The following is a 23,658-nucleotide window of genomic DNA, read 5'->3' as shown; positions in this document are numbered from 1 at the left end:
CTCCTCCTCTTCCTCCTCCTCCTTCTCCTCATGCGGGCGGAAGGGCCATGGAGGGGCACTGGGCGGGCAGACACTGCCGCTCTCCGTCCGCCCAAGGAAGGGCAGCTGCGCCCCGTCTGCGCCTGCGCCGCCGGGCCAGGGGGGCGCGTGGGGAGGGGAGGGCGCGCGCGCCGCCCTCTCCCCCCCTCCCCCCCGCCGGGGCTCGCGCGCGCCCCGCCCCGCGCATGCTCGGCGGCCCGAGGGCGCCCGCGCGCGCCCCCTCCGGCCCGGAGGCCCAACGACCGCCGCCCCGCTTGGCGCCAAAAGGGGAGGGTGGCAGGGTGGTAAGCGCTCCTGTCCCGGGGGGGGCGGGGGGGAGGCGCGGGGTCGGCAGGAGCGACCACCGGCTGCAGCCCCATTTGAATTAGAATGATAATGTTGGGCTTGATTAGGTGCTCACTATGGGTAGAGCGCCGTTCTAAGCGCTGGGGGAGAGGCAGAGGCATCAGATGGTCCCAAGGGAGGCTCCCAGGCTTCAGCCCCCTTTTAATTAGAGTGATAATGTTGGTTAAGTGTCTACTATGTGCCAAGCGCTGTGCTAAGCGCTGGGGGAGATGCAGAGTCATCGGGTTGGGCCCATTGGAGGCTCCCAGGCTTCAGCCCCATTTGAATTGGAATGATAATGTTGGGGTTGGTTAGGGGCTTACTATGGGTAGAGCGCTGTTCTAAGCGCTGGGGGAGAGGCAGAGTCATCAGGTGGTCCCAAGGGAGGCTCACAGGCTTCAGCCCCATTTTAATTATAATGATAATGTTGGTGTTGGTTAAGTGCTTACTGTGTGCAGAGCACTGTTCTAAGCGCTGGGGGAGAGGCAGAGTCATCAGCTGGGCCCACTGGAGGCTCACAGGCTTCAGCCCCATTTTAGTTATAATGATAATAATGTTGGTATTGGTTAAGTGCTTACTATGTGCCAAGCACTGTTCTAAGCGCTGGGGTAGATACAGGGTCATCGGGTGGTCCCAGGGGAGGCTCACAGGCTTCATCTCCATTTTGATAATATAATAATAATGTTGGTGTTGGTTAAGTGCTTACTATGGGCAGAGCACTGTTCTAAGCGCTGGGGTAGATACAGAGTCATCAGGTGGGCCCACTGAAGGCTCATAGGCTTCAGCTCCATTTTAGTTATAATAATAATAATGTTGGTATTGGTTAAGTGCTATTTGCCAAGCACTGTTCTAAGCCCTGGGGTAGATGCAGAGTCATCGGGTGGGCCCACAGGAGGCTCACAGGCTTCATCCCCATTTTAATTATAATAATATTGGTGTTGGTTAAGCGCTTACTATGTGCAGAGCACTGTTCTAAGCCCTGGGGTAGAGGCAGAGTCCTCGGGTGGGCCCATTGGAGGCTCACAGGCTTCAGCCCCATTTTTATTATAATAATAATAATGTTGCTGTTTAAGTGATTACTATGTGCCAAGCACTGTTCTAAGCGCTGGGGTAGATACAGAGTCATCAGGTGGGCCCACGGGAGGCTCTCAGACTTCATCCCTATTTTAATAATAATGATAATGTTGGTATTTGTTAAGCGCTTACTCTGGGCAGAGTGCTGTTCTAAGTGCAGTGATACAGGGTCACCAGTTGGGCCCACGGGGGGCTCACAGGCTTCAGCCCTATTTTAATTATAATGATAATGTTGGTGTTTGTTAAGTGCTTACTATGTGCCAAGCACTGTTCTAAGCGCTGGGGTAGATAGAGTCATCAGGTGGGCCCATGGGAGGCTCACAGGCTTCATCCCCATTTTAATTATAATAATAATGTTGGTGTTGGTTAAGTGCTTACTATGTGCAGGGCACTGTTCTAAGCGCTGGGGGGGATACAGAGTCATCAGGTGGACCCACGGGAGGCTCACAGCCTTCATCCCCATTTTTATTATAATGATAATGTTGGTATTTGTTAAGCACTTACTCTGGGCCAAGCGCTGTTATAAGCGCTGGGGGAGGTACAGGGTCATCAGATGGGCCCACGGGAGGCTCACGGGCTTCACCTCCATTTGAATTATAATGATAATGTTGGTGTTTGTTAAGCACTTACTTTGGGCAGAGCCCTGGGGGAGACACAGGGTCATCAGGCGGGCCCACGAGAGGCTCACAGTCTTCATCCCCGTTTTACAGATGAGGTAACTGAGGCCCAGAGAAGTGAAGTGACTTGCCCACAGTCACACAGCTGACAAGTGGCAGAGCCGGGATTCGAACCCATGACCTCTAACTCCCAAGCCCGGGCTCTTTCCACTGAGCCATGCCGCTTCCACAGTAAGCACTCAATAAATCTGATTGAGTGAATGAATGAATGAATGAATGAATGAATGAGAGAGATGAGATTGAGACACAGTGAGTAGGTTGGTGTCAGAGGGGCTAAGTGAATGTGCTGGGTTTTAGTAAGAAATCCATCCTCTCTTTCTTAATCACTAGTGTTTTTGAGCAGCACTCACCAAGGCGGCTGGTGGCCGGAAAATGCGCGCCCCTGTATATCCATGGACAGAGTGCGCTAGACATTTTCTCCCAAAGACTGACACTAATAGATGCATTCTCTCCTTCTTTAAACCGAAGAGCCACTCTACACAATACTGGGGACTAGAGAATTTGAGTTCTAGAGGAGTGTTAGAGAAGCAGCGTGGCTCAGTGGAAAGAGCACGGGCTTGGGAGTCAGAGGTCGTGGGTTCGAATCCCTGCTCTGCCACTTGTCAGCTGTGTGACTGTGGGCAAGTCACTCCACTTCTCTGTGCCTCAGTTACCTCATCTGTAAAATGGGGTTTAAAACTGTGAGCCTCATGTGGGGCAACCTGATTACCCTGTATCTACCCCAGCGCTTAGAACAGTGCTCTGCATATAGTAAGTGCTTAACAAATACCAACATTATTATTATTAGATGGTGAAGGCAAAGAAAGCCCACTCCATGTGAACTGGGAGGCTAAACACAGGGACACCACCGCTTCCCCGGAAACCCTCTCCTTTCCTGGACAAGCAATCATTTATTAATAATAACAATTAGAGTATTTGTCAAGTGCTTATTATGTGCCAGGCACTGTTCTAAGGGCTGGGGTAGATAAAAGGTAATGGGGTTGGACACAGTCCCTATCTCACACAGGACTTACGGTCTTAATCCCCATTTTACAGATGAGGGAACTGAGGCCTAGAGAAGTGAAGTGACTTGCCTAAGGTCACACAGCCGGGATTAGAACCCCTGACCTGACTCCCAGGTCCATGCTCTATCCACTAGGCCATGCTGCTTCTCGTTGAATATTTACTGAGCGCTTACTGTGTGTCGAGCGCTGTAGTGTGTGGGAGAGTACGAAGTCGGGAGACACATTTCCTGCCCACAAGGAGCTCAGAGTCTAGAAGGGGACACAGACACTAATCAAAGAATTAGTGCTATGGACATAGTAATTGCGGTATTTGTTAAGTGCTTAACTCTGGGCCAAGCACTGTACTAAGCGCTGGGATAGGTGCAAGTTAATCGGGTTGGGACATAAGTGGGGTGGGACTGACAATGCAATCAAGTGCAGTGGCGATGCAGAAAAAATCCCTTTCCCTGACCAGGACTCGAACCTGGGCCACAGCAGTGAGGGTGCTGAATCTGAACCCTAAGACCCCCCCCAGAGGAACGAGCAAGTGGAAGGACGTGGAAGCTGAAGGAAAAAAAGCAGCACATGACAGAGATGGCTGTATTAAAGCCCTGGGCGGGGAGGAATATTAATGAATTTTCAGAATACTTGAAGATGCACCACTAGTAACCTAACTAGCTGTGCAAATTACTTCTAATTCCACACAGGGCATGGAAATGTTTCGCTGGTCTCCGTAATTCTTCCTCCTGTGTGGTGTCGTCTGTGTGGTGTGGTCACATTAAACAACATCAGCATTAGTTGTATCAGTCTAGAATCTCTCATTGTCCCCAAGGGACTGGCGTTTACTCAGAGGAAGCAGGGATGGCGGTGTGCGCATAGGAAAGCTGTAATCTTTAGAAAGGAGCTGTCTCAAATATCGATCGATCCATCAGTGCCGTTTATTGAATGCACACTGGGTGCAGAGCACTGTACTGAGCACCTGGGACAGTGTAACACAACGGAGTTGGTAGACACGATCCCTGCCCACCGGGAGTTTACGGTCTCGAGGGGGCATGGAACGAAGCTAACGGTACCTGGAAATATGCTGCACTTTGGAGTCTGTATATGGCGATTCCAACCCCCACCTCCCCCCGCCTTTCCCAGCTGTGCCGGCACCAATAAAATCACCTGACTGACGGCATTGTCTGGTCTAAATCCATATACTCCCATTTTCAGACAAAACTAACAACCTCTACTCTGTCTTAACTCCTCCTCCAGCTCTCAGCCACTTCTGATATTTTCCCTCTCCTTGAAACACTACCTGACCTTGGTTTTTCTGACACATTTCTCTCTCGGTTCTCTTCTTACCGCTCTATCCAATCCTCGGTCTTTGTTACTGGCTCTTCCTCTGCCTCTCTCTCTCTAACTGTGGTTTAGCCGCCGTTCCTCGACTCCTCTTCTCGAGGTACTCTTACTTCCTTGGGGAGCTTATCTTCTCCCAGGGCTTCAACTACGACCTCCATGGGGATGACACCCAAGTCCACCTCTTTCTCCTGCAATCTAACGTTACTTCCCACCCCAGGACATCTTTACATGGATGTCCCGGTGTCAATTTGGGCAAGTCACTTAACTTTGCGGTGCCTCAGTTACCTCATCTGTAAAATGGGGTTGAAGACTGTGATCCTCACGTGGGACAACCTGATTACCCTGTATCTGCCCCATTGCTTAGAACACTGCTCCGCACATAGTAAGCGCTTAACAAATACCAACATTATTATTATTATTACCTTGAGACAACTAAACATCTCATGCCAAAATTAAACCATTCGTCATCGCTTCCCAAATCATCGCCTCCACCTAACTTTCCAATCCCGGTGGTCCAGACCTCCCTCCGCCCCACCTCTCAATTCAGCAACCGTAGTACTATCTATGGCTCCCCCCTTTCTTTAACTTCCATAGCCGGCCTGTCATCAAATCCTGTCTTCCTCGGCAACATTTCCAAGATCCATCTCTTCCTTTCCATCTAAAAGATAATCAGGCTGGTCCAGGCATTTGTCACATTACAACTCGATGATTGCCTCAGGCGCCTCACTGATCTCACTGCCTCCAGGCCATCCTTCACTCTGCCGCCCAGAACATTGTTCTAGGACATCATTCTGTGCAGCTTTTTGCACTCCTCAAAAACCTCCAATGGTTCGCCATTCTCCCCCACAGCGAGCAGAAACTCCTGGCCTTTGACTCTAAGGCACTCAATCAGCTCTCTCCCTCCAGTCGTCTCCCTCCTACTTATCCACTCTTCTGTCCAAGTAAAACCGAAATTGCAACCTTCATGCCTTTTAAACTTATCTACCTACTCACTGGGCCTCATTCTCGTCTTGCTGCTGACCTCTTGCCCACACCTTCTCCCTGTCCTGGAACTCCAACCCACCTCGTATCTGAAGGATGGCAGCTCGCCCCATTTTCAAAGCCCTTTTGAGATGACAACTCCTCCGGGTGGCCTTCTCCGATTAATTTTGAATCCCACAACTTCCACTTCTCCTCTGGGCCTGGAACTCCCTCCCCCTTCATCTCCAACAGTCCACCGCCCTTTCCATCTTCAAAACCCCTCCTAAAAATCACATCTCCTCCACAAGGCCTTCCCACACTAAGCCCCCTCCGAATCAACTATGTACTTAGGTGTATGGGCCCAAGTGCTTCGACACGCACCGTCCCACAAGACTGTAACGTAGTCTTACAGTTTACTAATTCCCCTCTTCCTAATCTATTTTCTATATGTCTGTTTTTCCTTGTAGCCTATAAGCTCCTGGTGGGCGGGGATCACGTCTGCCAACTCGTGTCACGTTGTACTTTCCCAAGCCCTTGGAGTAGAGTATCCTGCACACAGTAAGTGATCGATAAATGCCACTGATTGATTGACCGATTGATTTAGCACTTCCCCCACCACCTAAGCACTTGGGTTCTCACAAACTCCTGTTACATTTATGTCTTGCCTTGTCATTTGCTGGCCAGTCGCCTCCGACCCAAAGCGACGCCGTGCAGACGCTTCTCTCCAGAACGCCCCGCTCTCCATCTGCAATCGTTCCGGTAGTGTATCCATACACATTTCGATATATTATTTTGTCCTATCTGAAATTTATTTTGGTACCCCTCTCCTACCGGAGACCATGCCGGCCGAGATCGTGTCAACTAATTCTACTGTAAGCTTTCAAGAGTTTGGACAAGGGCTCTGCGCAGGGCCGATGCTCCATTCAGGCTATTGATTAACTGTTTCTTGGCCGGGCCTCCTGCTAAAAGTGGGGAGGAGAGCGGCAGTGAGATGGATCTAGCTGTCCTGGCGGGACCTTTGCCGTGAACAAAGTTCAATAACAACATTCATTCATTCAGCCGCATTTATTGAGCGCTCACTGTGTACAGAGCACTTGGGAGAGTACGATAGAGTTGGAAGACAAGATCCCCGCCTTCTAGTAGCTTAAATTCATCGGGCATCTATGCCTATTGTGTGCAGAGGGCTGAACTGTGCAGTAGGCGAGGAGTGTCTATATCTCAGGTCCTTAGAGTCCCCACTTTTGTTGTTATTATGGTATTTGTTACTCAATGTCAAGCACCGTTCTAAGCGCTGGGTTAGAGACAAGTAAATCGGGTCGGACGCAGTCCCTGTCCCACATGGGGCTTCCCATCTAAGTAGGAGGTAGAATTAGCTAAAACTCCTCCCTGTTTTCAAGACTTGAGGGCACAGTTAAGGGAGGATTTTTACTTTCACCCCTCAGAAGCACCTAGTGAATTAGCAGGAAGCTCCCTCCGAAATGAGAGTTCTCACAGATCTTCATTTTCAGGGAGTTTATATAACTCCCCCTCTCTCCTCTGCAGCATTTTGATAACAATTTCATGTTGCCAAGTGGTTGTCAGCTCACGAGCTGGTTGTTTTGGAGAACATCTAAAGGGCAAACCCCTTCTCAAGGCCTCCTCCTGGAACTCTATCACATGTTTATTTTCTGCCTTCATTATTTTTTTTTCTTCTTTGACAGATTGCTTTGACTCAGTCTCTCTCTTGCTCTTCACTTACCAAGTTGGTCGTGGGTTCTGTGACATAATGCCTCTTGGGAGTTTAGATTAGTTTTAAGCCTTTGACTCAGGCTTTTTCATTTTACTATCTAATTCTGTCATTCAATAACATGCAAATATTACTTTCACCCAATTATTTCAAACAGTGGTATTTATGGAGTGCTAACTGTGTGCAGAACACTGCACTAAGCATTGGGGAGAGTATAACAGAGTAGGTAGATACATTCCCTGTCCCCAAGGAGCTTATAGTCTACAGGAGCTTACAGTCTATTTCTAGTACACGGTGTGACTGGGTCAATAGAGATTGATGGTAGATCAATATAGGGGAAGGAGAGATGAAGACTAGGCCCTCACATAATAATAATATTAATAATTGTGGTATTTGTTAAGTGCTTACTGTGTGCAGACACTGTACTAAGTGCTGGGGTGGAAACAAGCAAATCGGGTTGTTTTGGGTCCCACATGGTGCTCACAGTCTCAGTCCCCGTTTTACAGATGAGGTTACTGAGGCCCAGAGAAGCGAAATGACTTGCCCTAGTTCCCACAGCGGACAAGTGGCAGAGCTGGAATTAGAACCCATGACCTTCTGACTCCCAGGCCCGGATCTCAAAAGACACCTCAGTGGACACACTCAGGTGAGAAAAGGATGGTATACTGAGTCTTACGTGGACCAGTTGGGAAGCAGTGTGGCCTAGTGGAAAGAGCAAGGGCCTGTGAGTCAGAGGATCTGGGTGCTACGCCTGGCTGTGCCACTTGCCTGCTGTGTGACTTTGGGCAAGGCACTTATCATCTCTGAGCCTCAGCTTCTTCCTCTGAGAAACCTTTTCTCCCTCCCTCTAGACTATGAATCCCGTGTGGGACACGGGACTGTGTCCAACCTGACTATCTTTTACCTACCTCAGGGTTTAGTATCGTTCTTGGCACATAGTATGTGCTTAACAAACGTCATTATAATAATAATAATCATGTTGGTATTTGTTAAGCATTTACTATGTGCAGAGCACTATTCTAAGCACTGGGGTAGATAGAGGGTCATCAGGTAGTCCCACATGAGGTTCACAGTCTTGATCCCCATTTACAGATGAGGTAACTGAGGCACAGAGAAGTTAAGTGACTTGCCCACAGTCAGCTGACAGGCGGCGGATCTGGGATTCGAACCCGTGACCTCTGACTCCCAAGCCCGTGCTCGTTCCACTGAGCCATGCTGCTTCTCTGCATTACTATTATTACCTTTATTGGAGCCCATCCCCGCTTCTCAGGCAACACCCTAGACAAGCCAGTCCAATTCCAATTCCTCTCCAAGTCTCCAGTTTTGGAGGTCTCCCCTCTCTTCCCTCTGGCCTTCCCACAACCCACAGGAATGAAACTCTGACACAGCAGAGTGTTGTTTTTCTCCCGAAGGTCACAAACAGTCATCAGCAATTGGGGAAAGCAGCAGGGGCCTGGGAGTCAGAGGCCCTGGATTCATTCATTTATTCTATCTTATTTATCGAGCGCTTACTGTGTGCGAACACTCTACTAAGATAACTGACACAATCCCTGCCCACAACGAGTTTACAGTCTAGAGGGGGGAGACAGACATTAATATAAAGGAATGACAGATATGTACATAAGTCCTGGGGGGTTGGAAAGGGGGATGAACAAAGGAAAAGAGTCGGGGTGATGCGGGAGTGGGAGAAGAGGAAAGGGGGGCTAAGTCAGGGAAGGCCTCTTGGAGGAGAGGCTCTAATCTTGACTCTGGCATTTGTCTGCCGCGTGATCTTGGGCAAGTTGCTTAACTTCCCTGGGCCTCAGTTCCCTCATCTGCCAAATGGGGATTCGGTACCTGCTCTCCCTCTTACTCTGTGAGCCTCATGTGAGACTGATTATACTTTATCTTGCCCAGCGCTTAGTACAGTAATTACAAAGGGCTTAACCAATACCACAGTCATCATTAGTTAATAGAGCCTTTTTAAGATTTTGTTTGGGCCTCGTCTCTACCAGCGGGTTCTTTTCAGACTGTGATTTCCTGGAGGGCGAGTATCGTGTTTACTAATTCTGTTGTAATCTCCGAAGGGCTTAGTCCAATGCTCTGCACAGAGTATGTGCTCAATTAATACTTATGATTGAAAGTCCCAACTAGGCAGGCCAACTCGCTAAGGGTAAACCTCTCTTTTCCTGGGGCAACCATCTGGGAAATCATAATAATAATAGTGTTGGAATTTGTTAAGCGCTTACTATGTGCAGAGCACTGTTCTAAGCGCTGGGATAGATACAGGGTAATCAGGTTGTCCCACGTGAGGCTCACAGTTAATCCCCATTTTACAGATGAGGTAACTGAGGCACAGAGAAGTGAAGTGACTTGCCCACAGTCACACAGCTGACAAGTGGCAGAGCCGGGAGTCGAACCCATGACCTCTGACTCCGAAGCCCAGGCTCTTTCCTGAGCCATGCTGCTTCCCCTAGGGGTGGAAAGGGATCCACCCCTCTTCGTTCTGCCCCACGAGTTTGGATCTCTTGTGGAAAGACCCCGGGCCTGGGACCCAGAGGACATGGATTCCAATCCTGGCTCTGCCACATGTCTGTGGCGTGACCTGGGCAAGTCACTTCACTTCTCTGTGTCTCAGTTACCTGATCTGTAAAATGGGGGTTAAGGTGGCGAGGCCCGTGTGGGACAGGGACTGTGTCCACCCTGATTACCTTGAATCTACCCCAGTGTTTACAACAGTGGTTGGCACATAGTAAGCACGTAAAAAAAATTAACAATTATGAACAAATATTATCTCTGGGGACCTTCTTCAAAGGGGAGAATATGCAATTTAGGGGGTGATCTTGACCACGCAATCAAGGAGGGGACTCGGCCTAGCCGTGAGATGGCAGCAAATTCGCCCTGTGACTTTTTTGTTTTTTTGCCTAGTCAGCACTCCCAGTGGATCTCCATCAAGGATAATCCACCTGGTATTCAATGGTATTTGTTAAGCGCTTACTCTGGGAGTAGGTTGGGGTTAGAAGAGCCAAGAAGTGAGCATGCTGGCTCATCCACTCCCACGTCTTCCCTTTGCTCTGCCCCCCTCCCAGCCCCACGGCACTTAGGTACCTATCTGAAATTTGATTTCTTTGTGTTCCTGTCTGTCTTCCCCTTCTAGACTGTAAGCTCGTCGTGGGCAGGGAATGGGTCCGTTGAGCGTTGTAGTGTACTCTCCCAAGCTTTTAGTACAGTGCCCTGTGCACAGAAAGCACTCAATAAATACAATTGAATGAATGACTTCCACTATCACCTCTAGGAGGCTGAGTCCAAATCTGCCTTGTTAGCCTTGACCTCTCTCCTTCTCTGAAATCTTTTTCATCCCAGATGAAACCCTTATTAATAATAGTAATAATAACAATAAGTAACATGTCCACGGCTGACCTTTTCACCTTTCTTCCTAAATCCTCTCCTCCGCCTAACTTTCCCTGCCCACTCGACGAGGCCACCATCCTCCCTGTCGAACCCATAACCTTGGCATTGTCATTGACTCTTCCCTGTCCTTCAAACCCCCTACTGGGTCTGTCGCCAAATCCCGGCACTTTTTCCCCCACATCTTTTCCAGGATCCGTCCCTCCCTCTCTCTCTCCAAACGACTACTCCACCGGTCCAGGCACTTGCCATAGCCTGGCTACCGCATTAGCCTCCGCACTGGCCTCCCGGTCTCTCATCTCTCCCCTCCCCAGTCCCTGCTTCACTCTGATGCCCGGGGCATTTTTTATAAACGTCATTCTGCCCATGACTTCCCGCTCCTTAAAAAACTCAAGTGGTTGCACATTCCTTCCCACAGCAATCAGTCAATCAATGATATTTATTAAGTGCTTTAATCAGTTCTCTCCCTCCTACTTATCCACTGTCTTCTCCCACTCCCCGCAGCTTGCAATCTCTGTTCCCCTCCACTCTGTGAGACAGAGCCCAACACTAAAACTGTGGGCTTCTATGATGGAAATGTAGTCAGTTGACTCTTATGAGTAATCGATCCCTAGTATTTATTGAGTGCTTACTCTGTGCGGAGCACTGTAACAAGTGCTTAGGGAATATAGTAATAATGATGATGATTGAAGTATTTCTTAAGTGCTTACTTTGTGCAAAGAAATAATAATAATGTTGGTACTTGTTAAGTGCTTATTATGTGCAAAGCACCGTTCTAAGCGCTGGGGTAGATACAAGCTAATCAGGTTGTCCCACATAGGGGGTCACAGTCTTCATCCCCATTTTACAGATGAGGTAACTGAGGCCCAGAGAAGTGAAGTGATTTGCTCAAAGTCACACAGCTGACAGGCGGCAGAGCCGGGATTCAAACCCATGACCTCTGACTCCCAAGTCCGGGCTCTTGCCACTAAGCCACTCTGACTGTACCGAGGTCGATTGGACACGGTCCCTGTCCCACATGGGACAGGTACTGAATCCTCATTTTACAGATGAGGAAAGAGAGGCACAGAGAAGTGAAGTGACTGGTCCAAAGTCACCCGGGAGGGAAATGGCAGAGGGGCGATTGGAACCCAAGATGCCTGACATCTAGGCCTCTGCTGCTCTTTCCACTAGGACACACGGCCCCTGACCAGGCTGGTAGACGTGATCCCTGTCCTCAAGGAGGCAAAGAGGACAGGAGAGGTTGCAGAGTAGATGAGGGGATCAGGGCTAGTGAGGAAGTTTTGGGAACCATCCCCAAAAAAGTGGTTGTCTGCAGCCAGGTGAGCTGATGAGCTCCTTGAAACAGTGATGGAATAGGAAGAAGAAAAAGGATTCCAAAATAGAACTGAAAAGGCAGGTCTGCATGAACTCTCCTGTGATGTTTGGAGCTATTAGATTTTGTGGGGTCCTTGTTTACAAGTCTCTTAAAATAATCATGTCTGGTATCAAGGCTAAAGTAAGGCTAAACTTTTAATTAACATAGAACTGGTTGGTGGCTACATTTCAGTTTAAAACATGTAAAATACGGTTTTTAATTATCTTAGAACGGCCTCACAGATCCAACAGAAATGATGAGAAATGGCATGTGATTCCATTTTTTGCACACGATAAATATGATGAGGACGTTGTTTTACAAAAAGTCTGGTATCAAGGCTAAACTAAGGCTAAACATTTAACATAGAACTGGTTGGTGGCTACATTTCAGTTTAAAACATGTAAAATACGGTTTTTAATTATCTTAGAACAGCCTCTTAGATCCAACAGAAATGATGAGAAATGGCATGTGATTTCATTTTTTCTACATGATAAATATGATGAGGACGTTGTTTTACTAAAATATGATAGTAAAATAGATTTGTTCTACCTCAAACCGTAAATATATTCGTGTGTATACATAATTATGGATTTGTTTTTGCAGGGTCCTTCTTGATTCCATGGCCCTCGATTGCAAGCCCCTAAAGTCCCCATATTAACCTGGACCCGTTTACTTCACTTCACTTCTCAGTGCCTCAGTGACCTCATCTGTAAAATGGGGATGAAGACTGGGACCCTCACGTGGGACAACCTGATGACCCTGGATCTGCCCCAGCGCTTAGAACAGTGCTCTGCACATAGTAAGCGCTCAACAAATACCAACATTATTATTAATCCCCGCTCTGCCACTTGTCTGCTGTGTGACCGTGGGTCAGTCCCTTCACTTCTCTGGGCCTTGGTGACCTCATCTGTCAAATGGGGATGAAGACTGTGAACCTCATGTGGGACAACTTAATGACCCTGTATCTGCCCCAGTGCTTAGAACAATGCTCTGCACATAGTAAGCGCTTAACAAACACCAACGTTCTTTTTATTATTATTAAGAAATGCGGCCATGATAATGAGGAGGAGGATGACCAGGCCCTGGGGCCTCAGTGGCCGCTAGTCATGCCGGGAAATCCCTTCCACGCCGGAAGTGGCGCTGGTCAGCGGGGCCAGTGCGCCTGCGCGCCCCACGCCCCGCCGCCGCGCCTGCGCAGTGGCTGCGTAAAGGAGCCCGGGCGAGAAGGCGGGGTTTATGGCCGGCGACCCCGGGCGGCGGGCCGCAGTGTGGGACGCCGGAGCGGCTCGGGCAGGTGAGGCGGACGGCGGGGCGGCCGGCGGGACGGCGGGAGGAGGCGGCAGGAGGAGGCGGCGGGGGGCGGGCCGGACCGTCCTCCCCCCGCCGCCTTCTCCCCGCCTCCCGGGGGGCGGGGCTTCGGGCTCGGGGCGTGCCCTGCGTGGTGACGTCATGGGGCGGGGCTCAGGCCGCACCGGGGGGCCCGGGGTGGGGGGGGGAGGGGCGCCTCCTAGCGGCCGTCGGGCAAATAACGGTGGTATTCGTTCAGCGCTTACTATGTGCCAAGCACTGGTCTAAGCGCTGCGGGGGGCATACAGGGCAATTGTCCCACTTGGGGCTCACAGTCTTCATCCCCATTTTGCAGATGAGGAAACTGAGGCCCAGAGAGTAATAATAATAATGTTGGTATTTGTTCAGCGCTTACTATGTACCAAGCACTGGTTTAAGCGCCAGAGGGGGATACAGGGCCATCAGGTTGTCCCACGTGGGGTTCACAGTCTTCATCCCCATTTTTCAGATGAGGGAATTGAGGCCCAGAGATAATAATAATGTTGGTATTTGTTAAGCACTTACTATGTGCCAAGCACTGTTCTAAGCGCTGGCAGAGTCGGGATTCGAACCCATGACCATCAGAAATCTCCCCCTGAGGGCAGGGATGGTGTTTACCAACTCTGTTGTATCGCACAGAGTAAGCTCCTAATAAATGAGAGGCAGCGTAACGTAGTGGGTAGAGTATAGGCCTAGGAGTCAGAAGGTCCCAGCCCTGCCAGTTGTCTGCTGTATGACCTTGAGCAAGTCACTTCCCTTCTCTGTGCCTCAGTTATCTCATCTATAAAATGGGGGTTGAGGCTGTAATAATAATAATAATAATGTTGGTATTTGTTAAGTGCTTACTATGTGCCGAGCACTGTTCTAAGCGCTGGGGTAGACATAGGGGAATCAGGTTGTCCCACGTGGGGCTCACAGTCTTAATCCCCATTTTACAGATGAGGGAACTGAGGCACGGAGAAGTTAAGTGACCTGCCCACAGTCACACAGCCGACAAGTGGCAGAGCTGGGATTCGAACTCATGAGCCCTGACTCCAAAGCCCATGCTCTTTCCACTGAGCCATGCTGCTCCTGTAAACCCCCCATGAGACGGGGACTGGATCTGAGGTACCTCATCTGTAAAATGGGGATTGAGACTGTGAGCCCCATGTGGGACAGGGACTGGATTTGTTGCTTGTGTCTGCTCCAGTGCTTAGTACAGTAGAGAAAGCAGCGTGGCTCAGTGGAAACAGCACGGGCTTGGGAGTCAGAGGTCATGGGTTCGAATCCCAGCTCTGCCACTTAGCTGTGTGACTGTGGGCAAGTCACTTAACATCTCTGTGCCTCAGTTACCTCATCTGTAAAATGGGGATTAAGATTGTGAGCCTCACGGCGGACAACCTGATTACCCTATATCTACCCCAGCGCTTAGAACGGCACATAATAAGTGCTTAACAAATACCAACATTATTATTATTATTACAGTGCCTAGCACATAGTAAGCGCTTAACAAATACCAACATTATTATTATTATTACAGTGCCTGGCACATAGTAAGCGCTTAACAAATACCAACATTATTATTATTATTACAGTGCCTGGCACATAGTAAGCGCTTAACAAATACCAACATTATTATTATTATTACAGTGCCTGGCCCATAGTAAGCGCTTAAGAAATACCACAGTTACTGTTATTATTACTATTATTACTAAAATGGGAGGTTAAAACTGTGAGCCCAAAGTGGGTCAGGGATTGTGTCCAACCCAACTATCTTATATCTGCAGTGCCTGGCATATAGTAAGCGCTTTATAATACCATATAAAGAAACCAATTAAAAAAGCACTCAAAAAACATCCACCACTCCTAACTTCCCCCTCCACAGTTCTGATTTTTCCTCAAGTGAACTGTTGGGGATCAGTCGTCCATGGGCTTGGAGAAACCTCTTTATTCCTTTGCTCCACTAGTGAGGTTCTTCTTTATCCAACTCCCCAAGGAGTTTCATGGTCTGTACTTGGAGTCAGTGACCCAATGGACGACCTTTGCCTCTCTGGCCTGCTCGAGTAGACGCCAGTAGTTAATTATATTCTTTTTTTCCCTGTTCTGTTGTGCCCAAGAGCCGTCTGGAGAGCTGCCTCGGCGAGGTCTGGGTCGCGTGGTGGTTTTAAGGTCTCCGTGGGGAGGGTGGGAAGAGTTTCACCCAAGGACAGAGAAGTAGTGCGGCTTAGTGGAAAACATCGGGCCTGGGAACGGGTCCTTATCCCGTCTGCACCACTTATCTGGTCTGTCACCTTGGGCAAGTCACTTCACTTCTCTGGGCCTCAGTTTCCTCATCTGGAAAATGGGGATTTAAGACTGCGAGCCCCGTGAGGGACATCGATCGTGTCCAACCTGATTAGCCTGTATTTTCCCCAGTGTTTAGAACGCTGCCTGGCACACAGTAAGCGCTCAGTGAGTACCATTAAAAAACAACAACAAAAAAACCCCCAGCCCGCTGTGGGGTTTCTAAACCAGTGATACTCCAAGGCCAGTCTAATACTCTGTCTTCCAGCATATTTTTTAATGGTAATTGTTAAGCACTTACTCTGTGTTAAGCTCTGTTTTCAGCGCTGGGGTAGATGCAGGTTCATCAGTTTGGCCAGAATCCCCGCCCTCATGGGGCTTAGAGTCTAAGTAGCAGGGAAAAGAGAAGCAGCATGGCCTAGTGGAAACAGCACGGGCTTGGGAGTCAGAGGTCATGGGTTCTAATTCCGGCTCCGCCACTTTTCAGCTGTGTGCCTTTGGTCCAGTCACTTAACTTCTCTGGGCTTCAGTTACCTCATCTGTAAAATGGGGATTAAGACTGTGACCCTCATGTGGGACAACCTGATTACCTTGTATCAACCTCAGTGCTTAGAACAGTGCTTTGCACATAGTAAGCGCTTAACAAATACCATCATTATTATTATTATTATTAGTGGAGAAAGTCCGGGCCTGGGAGTCAGAGGACCTGGGTTCTAATCCAGGCACTGCCAGTTGCTTGCTATGTAACCTTGGAGATGTCACTTAACTTCTCTGTACCTCAGTTTCCTCAGCTCTAAAATGGGGATACCTGTTCTCCCTCCTACTTAGATTGTGAGTCCCATTCGGGAGATGAATCTGATTAATCTAATCTCATCTAGGAGGTGTCCAATCTAATTAACTTGTACCTACCCCAGCACTTACAGCAGTGTTTGACACATAGTAAGCCCGTAACAAATTCCGTAAAAATTGAATCTCCATTTTCCAGGTGAGGAAACTGAGGCACTTAGAAACATTGACAGGAGGTATTGCCAGATGCCTGTGTGCACCCAGGAAAGTAATCCAGAAGGGCCTGTTGTTGGCAGAGCTTGGAAAATATAAAGGCAGCAGCACGACCCCCTAAAAGACCCTTCCCAAGAAGGGAGCATCTGTGGGAAGCAGGGAGGCGTTACTGGTTTTCCTGTAAAAGGTATCTTAGTCAGTTAACATTTATCGAGCACTGTACTAAGCGCTTGGGAAAGCCCAATACTAGAGTCGATAGACGCGACCCCTGCCCACAAAGAGCTTACAGCCTACAGGGGGAGGCAGATATTCAAATAAATTAGAGAGAGGGGAATTAGTAGAGTAGAAGGTACCTTAATGTATCAATCAGTGGCATTTATTGAGTGCTTACTCTGTGCAGGTCACTGCATTGAGCGCTGGGGAAAGTATACACAACAGTGGCCACGATCCCTTGCCCACAAGGAGCTTACGGTTTACCCGGGGAGGGACAGACATTAAATTGCAGAGAGGGGGAATAGAAGCAGCGTGGCCTAGCGGAGAGAGCACGCGCTTGGGATGCAGAAGGGCCTGGGTTCTAATCCCCGCTCTGCCATAGTCTGTGGTGTGACTTTATTTAGTTTCTCTGGGCCTCAGTTCCCTCATCTGTAAGTGGGGATTAAGAGCGTCAACCCTATGTGGGCCAGGGACTGTGCCCCACCTGATTACCTTGTATCTACCCCAGGGTTTAGAACAGCGCTTGACACATAGTAAGCACTTAAAAAATACCATCGTTGTTATTATTCTTATTATTAAAGAGTAAAGTATAAGGATATTGACTTAAGTGACATGGGGCTAGTGTATCAAAGGGTATTTAGGGTTTTTACTCATTTATCTCTCACCCGAGCAGGGCCCAACCACAGCAAGATCCGACTCCTGGTACCAGATGCCTTGTATGCTAGGTAGATTTTAGACTGTAAGCTCCCCGTGAGCAGGGAACACATGTCTTTTGAGTCTGTCGTACCGTAATCAGTCACGGACTAATTGAGCGCTTACTTTCTGCAGAACACTGCATTAAACACTTGGGAGAGTACTATATATCAGAGTTGGTAGACGTGTTCCCTGCCCACAGCAAATTTTCAGCCCAGAGGGGGAAGCGGATACTAATAGTAATAAATAAATGACGGATATGTCCATAAGGGCTGTGGGGCTGAAGGAAAGGGTAAATCGAAGTGCAAGAGTGATGCAGGAGGGAGAAGAGGAAATGAGGGCCTAGTCGGGGAAGGCCGCTTGGAGGAGATGTGTCTTCAGTAAGGCTTTGATGGTAGGGAGAGTAATTATCTGTCGGATATGAAGAGGGAGGGCGTTCCAGGCCATAGGCAGGACGTGGGTGAGAGGTCGGCGGCGAGATAGATGAGAGCGAAGTACGGTGAGTAGGTTGGCATTAGAAGAGCGAGTGTGCTGGCTGAGTTGTAGCAGGAAATCAGGGAGATAATGCAGGAGGGGAGTATTTCTACTCTTCTAAGCACTTATTGTGTTCGGCCTAGTCCCTGTCTCACCTGGGGCTACCGATCTAAGGGATAAATCGATCAGTGATATTTATTGAGCACTTACTGTGTACAGAGCACTGTATAAAACCCTTGGGAGAGTACAATACAGCGGAGTTAGTGGACACATTCCTTAAGCATAGTCTTGAGCTTACCGTCTAGGATGAAGCACTTGTCCTATCTCGCCTTGATTCCTCTATCAGCCTCCTGATGACCTCCCTGCCTCCCTTAAGTCCACACTTGGTTCTGCCGCCCAGATCATTTTTCTCCAAAACCGTTAGGTCTGTGTTTCTCCGCTCTTCAAGAACCTCCAGGGGTTGCCCGTCCACCTCCACGACAAACAGGACGTCCTTACCGTCGGCTTTAAAACGCTCGATCGCTCTCCCCCCTCCTACCTCACCTCCCTGATTTCCTACTACGACTCAACCTACAAACTGTTCCTCTAATGCCAACCTTCTCACCGTACCTCGATCTCGTCTATCTCATCGCCGACCTCCCACCCACATCCTGTGGCTGGCCTGGAACTCCCTCCCTTTTCATATCTGACAGACGATCACGGTTCCCACCTTCAAAGCCTTATTAAAAGCACATCTCCTCCAAGAGGCCTTCCCCGACTAAGCCCGCGTTTCCTCTTCTCCCACTCCCTTCTGAGTCACTCTTGAACTTGGATTTGCTCCCTTGACTTACCCTTCCTTCAGCCCCACAGCACAAACGTGCACATCCGTAATTTGTTTATGTACATGAACGTCTTGTCCCCCTCTAGACTGTAAGCCTGCTGTGGGCAGGGAACGTATCTGCCGACTCTGTCGTATTGGACTCTCCCAAGCACTTAGTATACTGCCTTGCACCCAGTAAGCGATTGATTGATTGATTGATAAAGAATGACTGAAACCGCTTCTGGCCCTCAGTATGACTGTAAGTCATAGGGGACCGAGGCGGGTAGAAATGAATTAGGCATTCACTTTCCTGAAGTGGGATTTCAGAAGGACTTTGAAGATGAGTAGAGAAGATTCGGACGAGTAGTTGGTTTCAGGCTGGGGCTGGGGGGAAGAGTGTGAGCCAGGATTCTGAGCGAGAAGAGTCGAGGGCTAGGAATAGGTGACGGAGAGAGCAGATGTGTGAGAGAGAACTGGCAGGGAGCCTCAAAGTCAACGATGAGGAGCTTCTGCTTGATGTGGAGGGAAATGAGTAGCCATGGGAGGTTAATGAGTAACCACTGGAGGTTTTGAGTCAGGGGATCTGGGTTCTAGACCCAATTCTGTCGCTTGCCTGCTGGATGACCTTGGCTAAGTCACAACTTCTCTGAGCCTCAATTTACTCGGCTGCAAAGTGGAGATGAAATACCTGTTCTCCGACTTAGACTGTGAGCCCCAGGAGGATCAGGGGCTGTGTCCGACCTGATTATCTCATATTCAATCAATTGTAAAGAGCGCTTACTGTATGCAGAGCACTTTACTAAGTGCTTGGGAGAGTACATAATAACAATAAGCAGACACATCTCCTGCCCACAACGAGCTTGCAGTCTAGCGGGGGAATATCTACCCCAGTGCTTAGCACAGGCTGATGCTTCCACTGTCCCCAGGGGGTGGAAAGGGGAGATAACTCTAGTCCATTTTACTCCCTGGAAGGAGCTCCGCTGGGGGAGGAAGTTGAAGTGAAGGCTAAAATGAAGCTTGTGTAATCTGAAGATTTTTAACTAGGTGTATTCCTCATTAACGAGGGTAGTTGAGAGCTAGCTGTAACCCGATTTTCAGGGTGTGTGTGTTTATGTGTTCGAGGTTTCATAATGAACACACCCATGGCCCAGCCTGACAGATGTTCCTGTGTCGAAATCCTTGGAATGTGTCTGTAATGGCATGTTTCTTTCCAACATATTGAACTCTGAAGGGAGAAAGATGGAAAATGAGAGTGGAGGTGGGAGAAGGTAGAGGGGGAGAGAAGAATAATTCGTTTTTTTAACTGTTTATAATATTTGTCAAGCACTTACTTTGTGCCAGGCACTGGACTGAGCGCTGCGGTAGATCCAAGCTGATCAGGTTAGACACAGTCCGTCTCCCACATGGGGTTCATAGTCTTAATCCTTATTTTACAGGTGAGGTAATTGAGGCCCAGAAAAATGATGAGACTTGTCCAAGGTCACACGGCAGACAAGCGGCAGAGCCGGAATTAGAACCGGTCTTTCTAAGCCACGCTGCTTCTCCCAATACTCCCAGCCCTTCCACTGTACTCAGTTGAAATGAGGTTATATCAACCAATCAATTAATGGTATTTATTGAGCGCTTAATTTCTGCAGAGCACTGTATTGAATGCTTGGGAGAGTACTGTACAAGGGAGTTGGTAGACACATTCCCTGCCCAAAAGGAGCTTACAGTCTAGAGGAGGAAAGAGACGTTAATATGAATAAACAAGTAATTGAGAATATATTATTTAAAGATCTGTACATAAATCCTGTGGGATTAGGAGTGAGGTGAATATCATATGTATCTCATGAAATACATCAAATAGATTCATATATCAATATCAAATATATCAAAATGATTGGGCGTTTTGGGAAGAAGGGTATTATATAAATCCAAGGTTTGATGTTCCTCAGAAACCAAGATGACTCACTCCGAGATTAGTTGTCCCAGAGAGAAGCAGCTTGGCCTAGTGGATAGAGCACGGGCCTGGGAATCAGAGGACTTGGGTTCTAATCCCAGCTCTGCCACTGGTTTGCTTTGTGACCTTGAGCAAGTCACTTCACTTCTCTCTGCCTCAGTTCTCTCGTCTGTCAAATGGAGATTAAGACTGTGAGCCCCATGTGGGACACGGACCGTGTCCAACTTGATTACTTTGTATCTACTCCAGCGCTTGGAACAGTGCCTGGCATATAGTAAGCGCTTAACAAATACCATAAAAAAACCCAAAACACAAAAATAATTCCACACATCTGACTGCACGATCATCCTCTTGTTCTCTCCCGTCATCAAGAAATGCTTCTTTCCCATGTGTTTTTCATTTTTCCCCTTCTCAACCGGGAACATCGGCTACCTGATGGGAGTGACTTTTTCAACAGACAGTAGCACGGAGCCGTGGGGACGTAAATAGCACGTAAATGGCACTCGAGTGCCATTTAGAGCCAAACGTACCTCCGCTGCACGGCTCCAGGCTTCCAGCTCTATTTTGTTAGGGAGCTGGCTGTGTTGACACAATCGTCCAAGGCAGGCTTTGTGCTCCGTTCCTCCAGACTCCTGCAGAGATGATTTCCCTGGAGCCCCCAGGAAAGGGAAGGAACCGGGGAGGGAAAATAAGAATCCGAAATACCGTCAGAACCGCATTGGCATTTCAAGCTTCATCACCTCCACATCCGACAGACGTTCACTCTCCCCTCCTTCCAAACCTTATTAAAAACACCGCCCCTCCAAGAGGCCTTCCCTTACTAAGCCCTCATTTCGTCTTCTCCCACTCCCTTCTGCATCACCCTTGCTCTTGAATTTGCCCCCTTTAATCACCCCTCCCTCAACCCCACAGCACTTAAGTACATATCTGTTATTTATTCATATTAATATCCGAAAACCCCTCTAGACTATAAGCACTCTGTGGGCAAGGGAGCACGTCAACCAACTCTAATAATATACCCACCCAAACAGTAGAGTGCTCGGCGCTCAATATGTGTGATTGATTCTTCACCAATGGGGTTTATTTCTATCAACAAAGGGTGGCATTTTCCCCATCTTTTTATTTAGAGAACAAGTACTTTGCAGATGTGTTGCAATTTTGCATAGACTGGGGACAGAGCAGGGAAGGAATAACCCAGAATTTTTCTCATCAGCGTAGCTCACAAAAGAGTATTAGAAAGTACGATCAATCAGTCAATAAATGGTATTTATTGAGTGCTTATTGTGTGCAGAGCATCATACTAAGCACTTCAGAGAGTACAATACAACAGAGTTGGTAGACTTGTTCCCTACCCACAAGAAACTTACTGTCTAGAGGGGAGCTTAAGTCTAGAGGATAACTTTAGAGTAATAAATGCCAGAAAAGCAGGGATTTTTCAGCTCAATTCTCACTTTCCTTTCAGAGCTCTCAAGCTGAGAAATTGTGCCTGGACATCATTATTCATTCAATCATATTTATTGATTAGTGGAAGGGCACTTCAAAACGGGTTACTCTCTGGTACCTTAGGCTCAAGATTCAGCCTGCTGCTAAAAAGTTTAATCATCTTATTTTTAAATGGTATTTGTGCAGCACTTATAATGTGCCACTCACCATTCTAAGCTCCGGGAGAGTTACAGGGTAATCAGGTTGGACACAGTGAAGTGACTTGACCAAGATCACATAGCAGACAAGTGGCTGATCTGGAACTAGAGCCCAGGTCCTGCTGACTCCTGGGCCTGTGGTCTATCTTAGGCTTCACTGTTTCTCATCTCCGTGGCTAGAAATCTAAGACTTTACAGATCTTTTATATGGGTTTTGAATACTTGAGGTTCCACTTGTGTGCCATGGAACTTGGGCACCTCAAACTCAAGGAAAAGATGCAGTCCCTTCCCTTAAAGAGATGACAGTCTGGTGGATGGGTAGTCTAATGGTTTTCACCTTCTCTCTTTTAGGATTGCTTTGACAGATTATGCAGATGATCGCATCCTGTTTTCGTTGAGATGTGACACATATCAGAGGGGAAATCTTATTTGGAGGAAGCAAAATGCCAAGGAAAAGGAAAAATCTTGGTGGAAGTCCTTCTAGGAAGCCTGGGAGCTCAGAAGAAACCTCATTCGGTTCTAACAGCGAGGGGCTAGGGAGTCTTCTGACAACGTCTCCAACAGATGTGGACAAGGAAAAACTTCTCAGTAGCATGGTAGAGATGTTTTCGGATCTGGATGCTAGTGTAGTTTACATGGTGCTATCTGAGTGTGATTTTAAAGGTAAGATGGGTGTTAACACAGCCAGTATTTTCGTGAACTCTAGATGGGCTGTAATACCTGTAGGGGAATGAAAAATTATTTTTTAACTTCAATTGGTGGTATTTATTGAGGGCTTACTGTGTGCAGGACTCTGTACTATGTGCCCTGGAGAATACAGAGCAATAAAACCAGTAGACCCGTTCCCTGACCACAACGAGCTTCCTATTTTGTGTTTGGGTCCTTTTCATTAGAAGATAAACTGTTCATTCATTCATTCAATTGCATTTAATGAGCGCTTACTGCGTGCAGAGCACTGTACTGAGCGCTTGGGAAAGTACAATACAACAATAAACAGTGACGTTCCCAGCCCACAACGAGCAATACTTGAGGAATAGTATAAGTCGCTGGCAGTAGATCCAGATGATACATCAGCCAGAATAGTCATTTTTAGGTCCATTAATAAAAAAGTGACTATTTTAATTTGTGACTGTTTGGTACATTACTCTTTCAGAACCCCTGGGACTTTCAAATTCAGGGAGTAATTCAGTTTTATTCTCAAGTAATTTAGCGACTTAGTACTCTCTATCTGCCTTCCAACTCTCACATTGTCTGTCGCTAAATCCCACTGCCTTTTCCACCACTTGCCTGCAATGTGACCTTCGGCAAGTCACTTAACTTCTCAGTGCCTCAGCTTCCTCATCTGTAAAATGGGGATTACATCCTTAGACTGTGAGCCCAGGGGGAACTGGAGGGAGCTAAGAAGAAATGGAATCAGAGGCAGAGATAGATGGAATAGT

At 48.0% G+C, this 23,658-nt stretch overlaps 1 protein-coding gene and 1 long non-coding RNA gene across 5 annotated transcripts in view; both read left to right on the top strand.

The window, feature by feature from the left end:
* The first annotated feature begins 262 nt into the window (after positions 1-262).
* On the top strand, positions 263-3,894 carry LOC120638980. The gene is made up of 2 exons (XR_005661052.1): positions 263-323; positions 3,573-3,894. It is a non-coding gene; the product is annotated as an uncharacterized LOC120638980 (long non-coding RNA).
* A 9,008-nt stretch (positions 3,895-12,902) lies between these two features.
* The window catches only part of N4BP2 (NEDD4 binding protein 2), a 66,515-nt gene continuing 55,759 nt past the window's right edge, over positions 12,903-23,658 (top strand). Inside the window, exons 1-2 of one of the 4 annotated variants that reach the window (XR_005661029.1) lie at positions 12,903-13,165; positions 22,571-22,882. Coding sequence is in view for 3 of the 4 variants with exons in the window: in XM_029083167.2 (XP_028939000.1) it covers positions 22,663-22,882 (220 nt within the window). In the remaining variant the exon portion in view is untranslated. The remainder of the gene's footprint in view (positions 13,166-22,570; positions 22,883-23,658) is intronic. The other 3 variants (XM_029083167.2, XM_029083162.2, XM_029083166.2) reach the window with 3 other exon arrangements.

This window comes from Ornithorhynchus anatinus, chromosome 18, assembly GCF_004115215.2.
Source record: "Ornithorhynchus anatinus isolate Pmale09 chromosome 18, mOrnAna1.pri.v4, whole genome shotgun sequence".
NCBI lineage: Eukaryota > Metazoa > Chordata > Mammalia > Monotremata > Ornithorhynchidae > Ornithorhynchus > Ornithorhynchus anatinus.
This window is presented reverse-complemented; position numbering and strand designations above follow the sequence as displayed.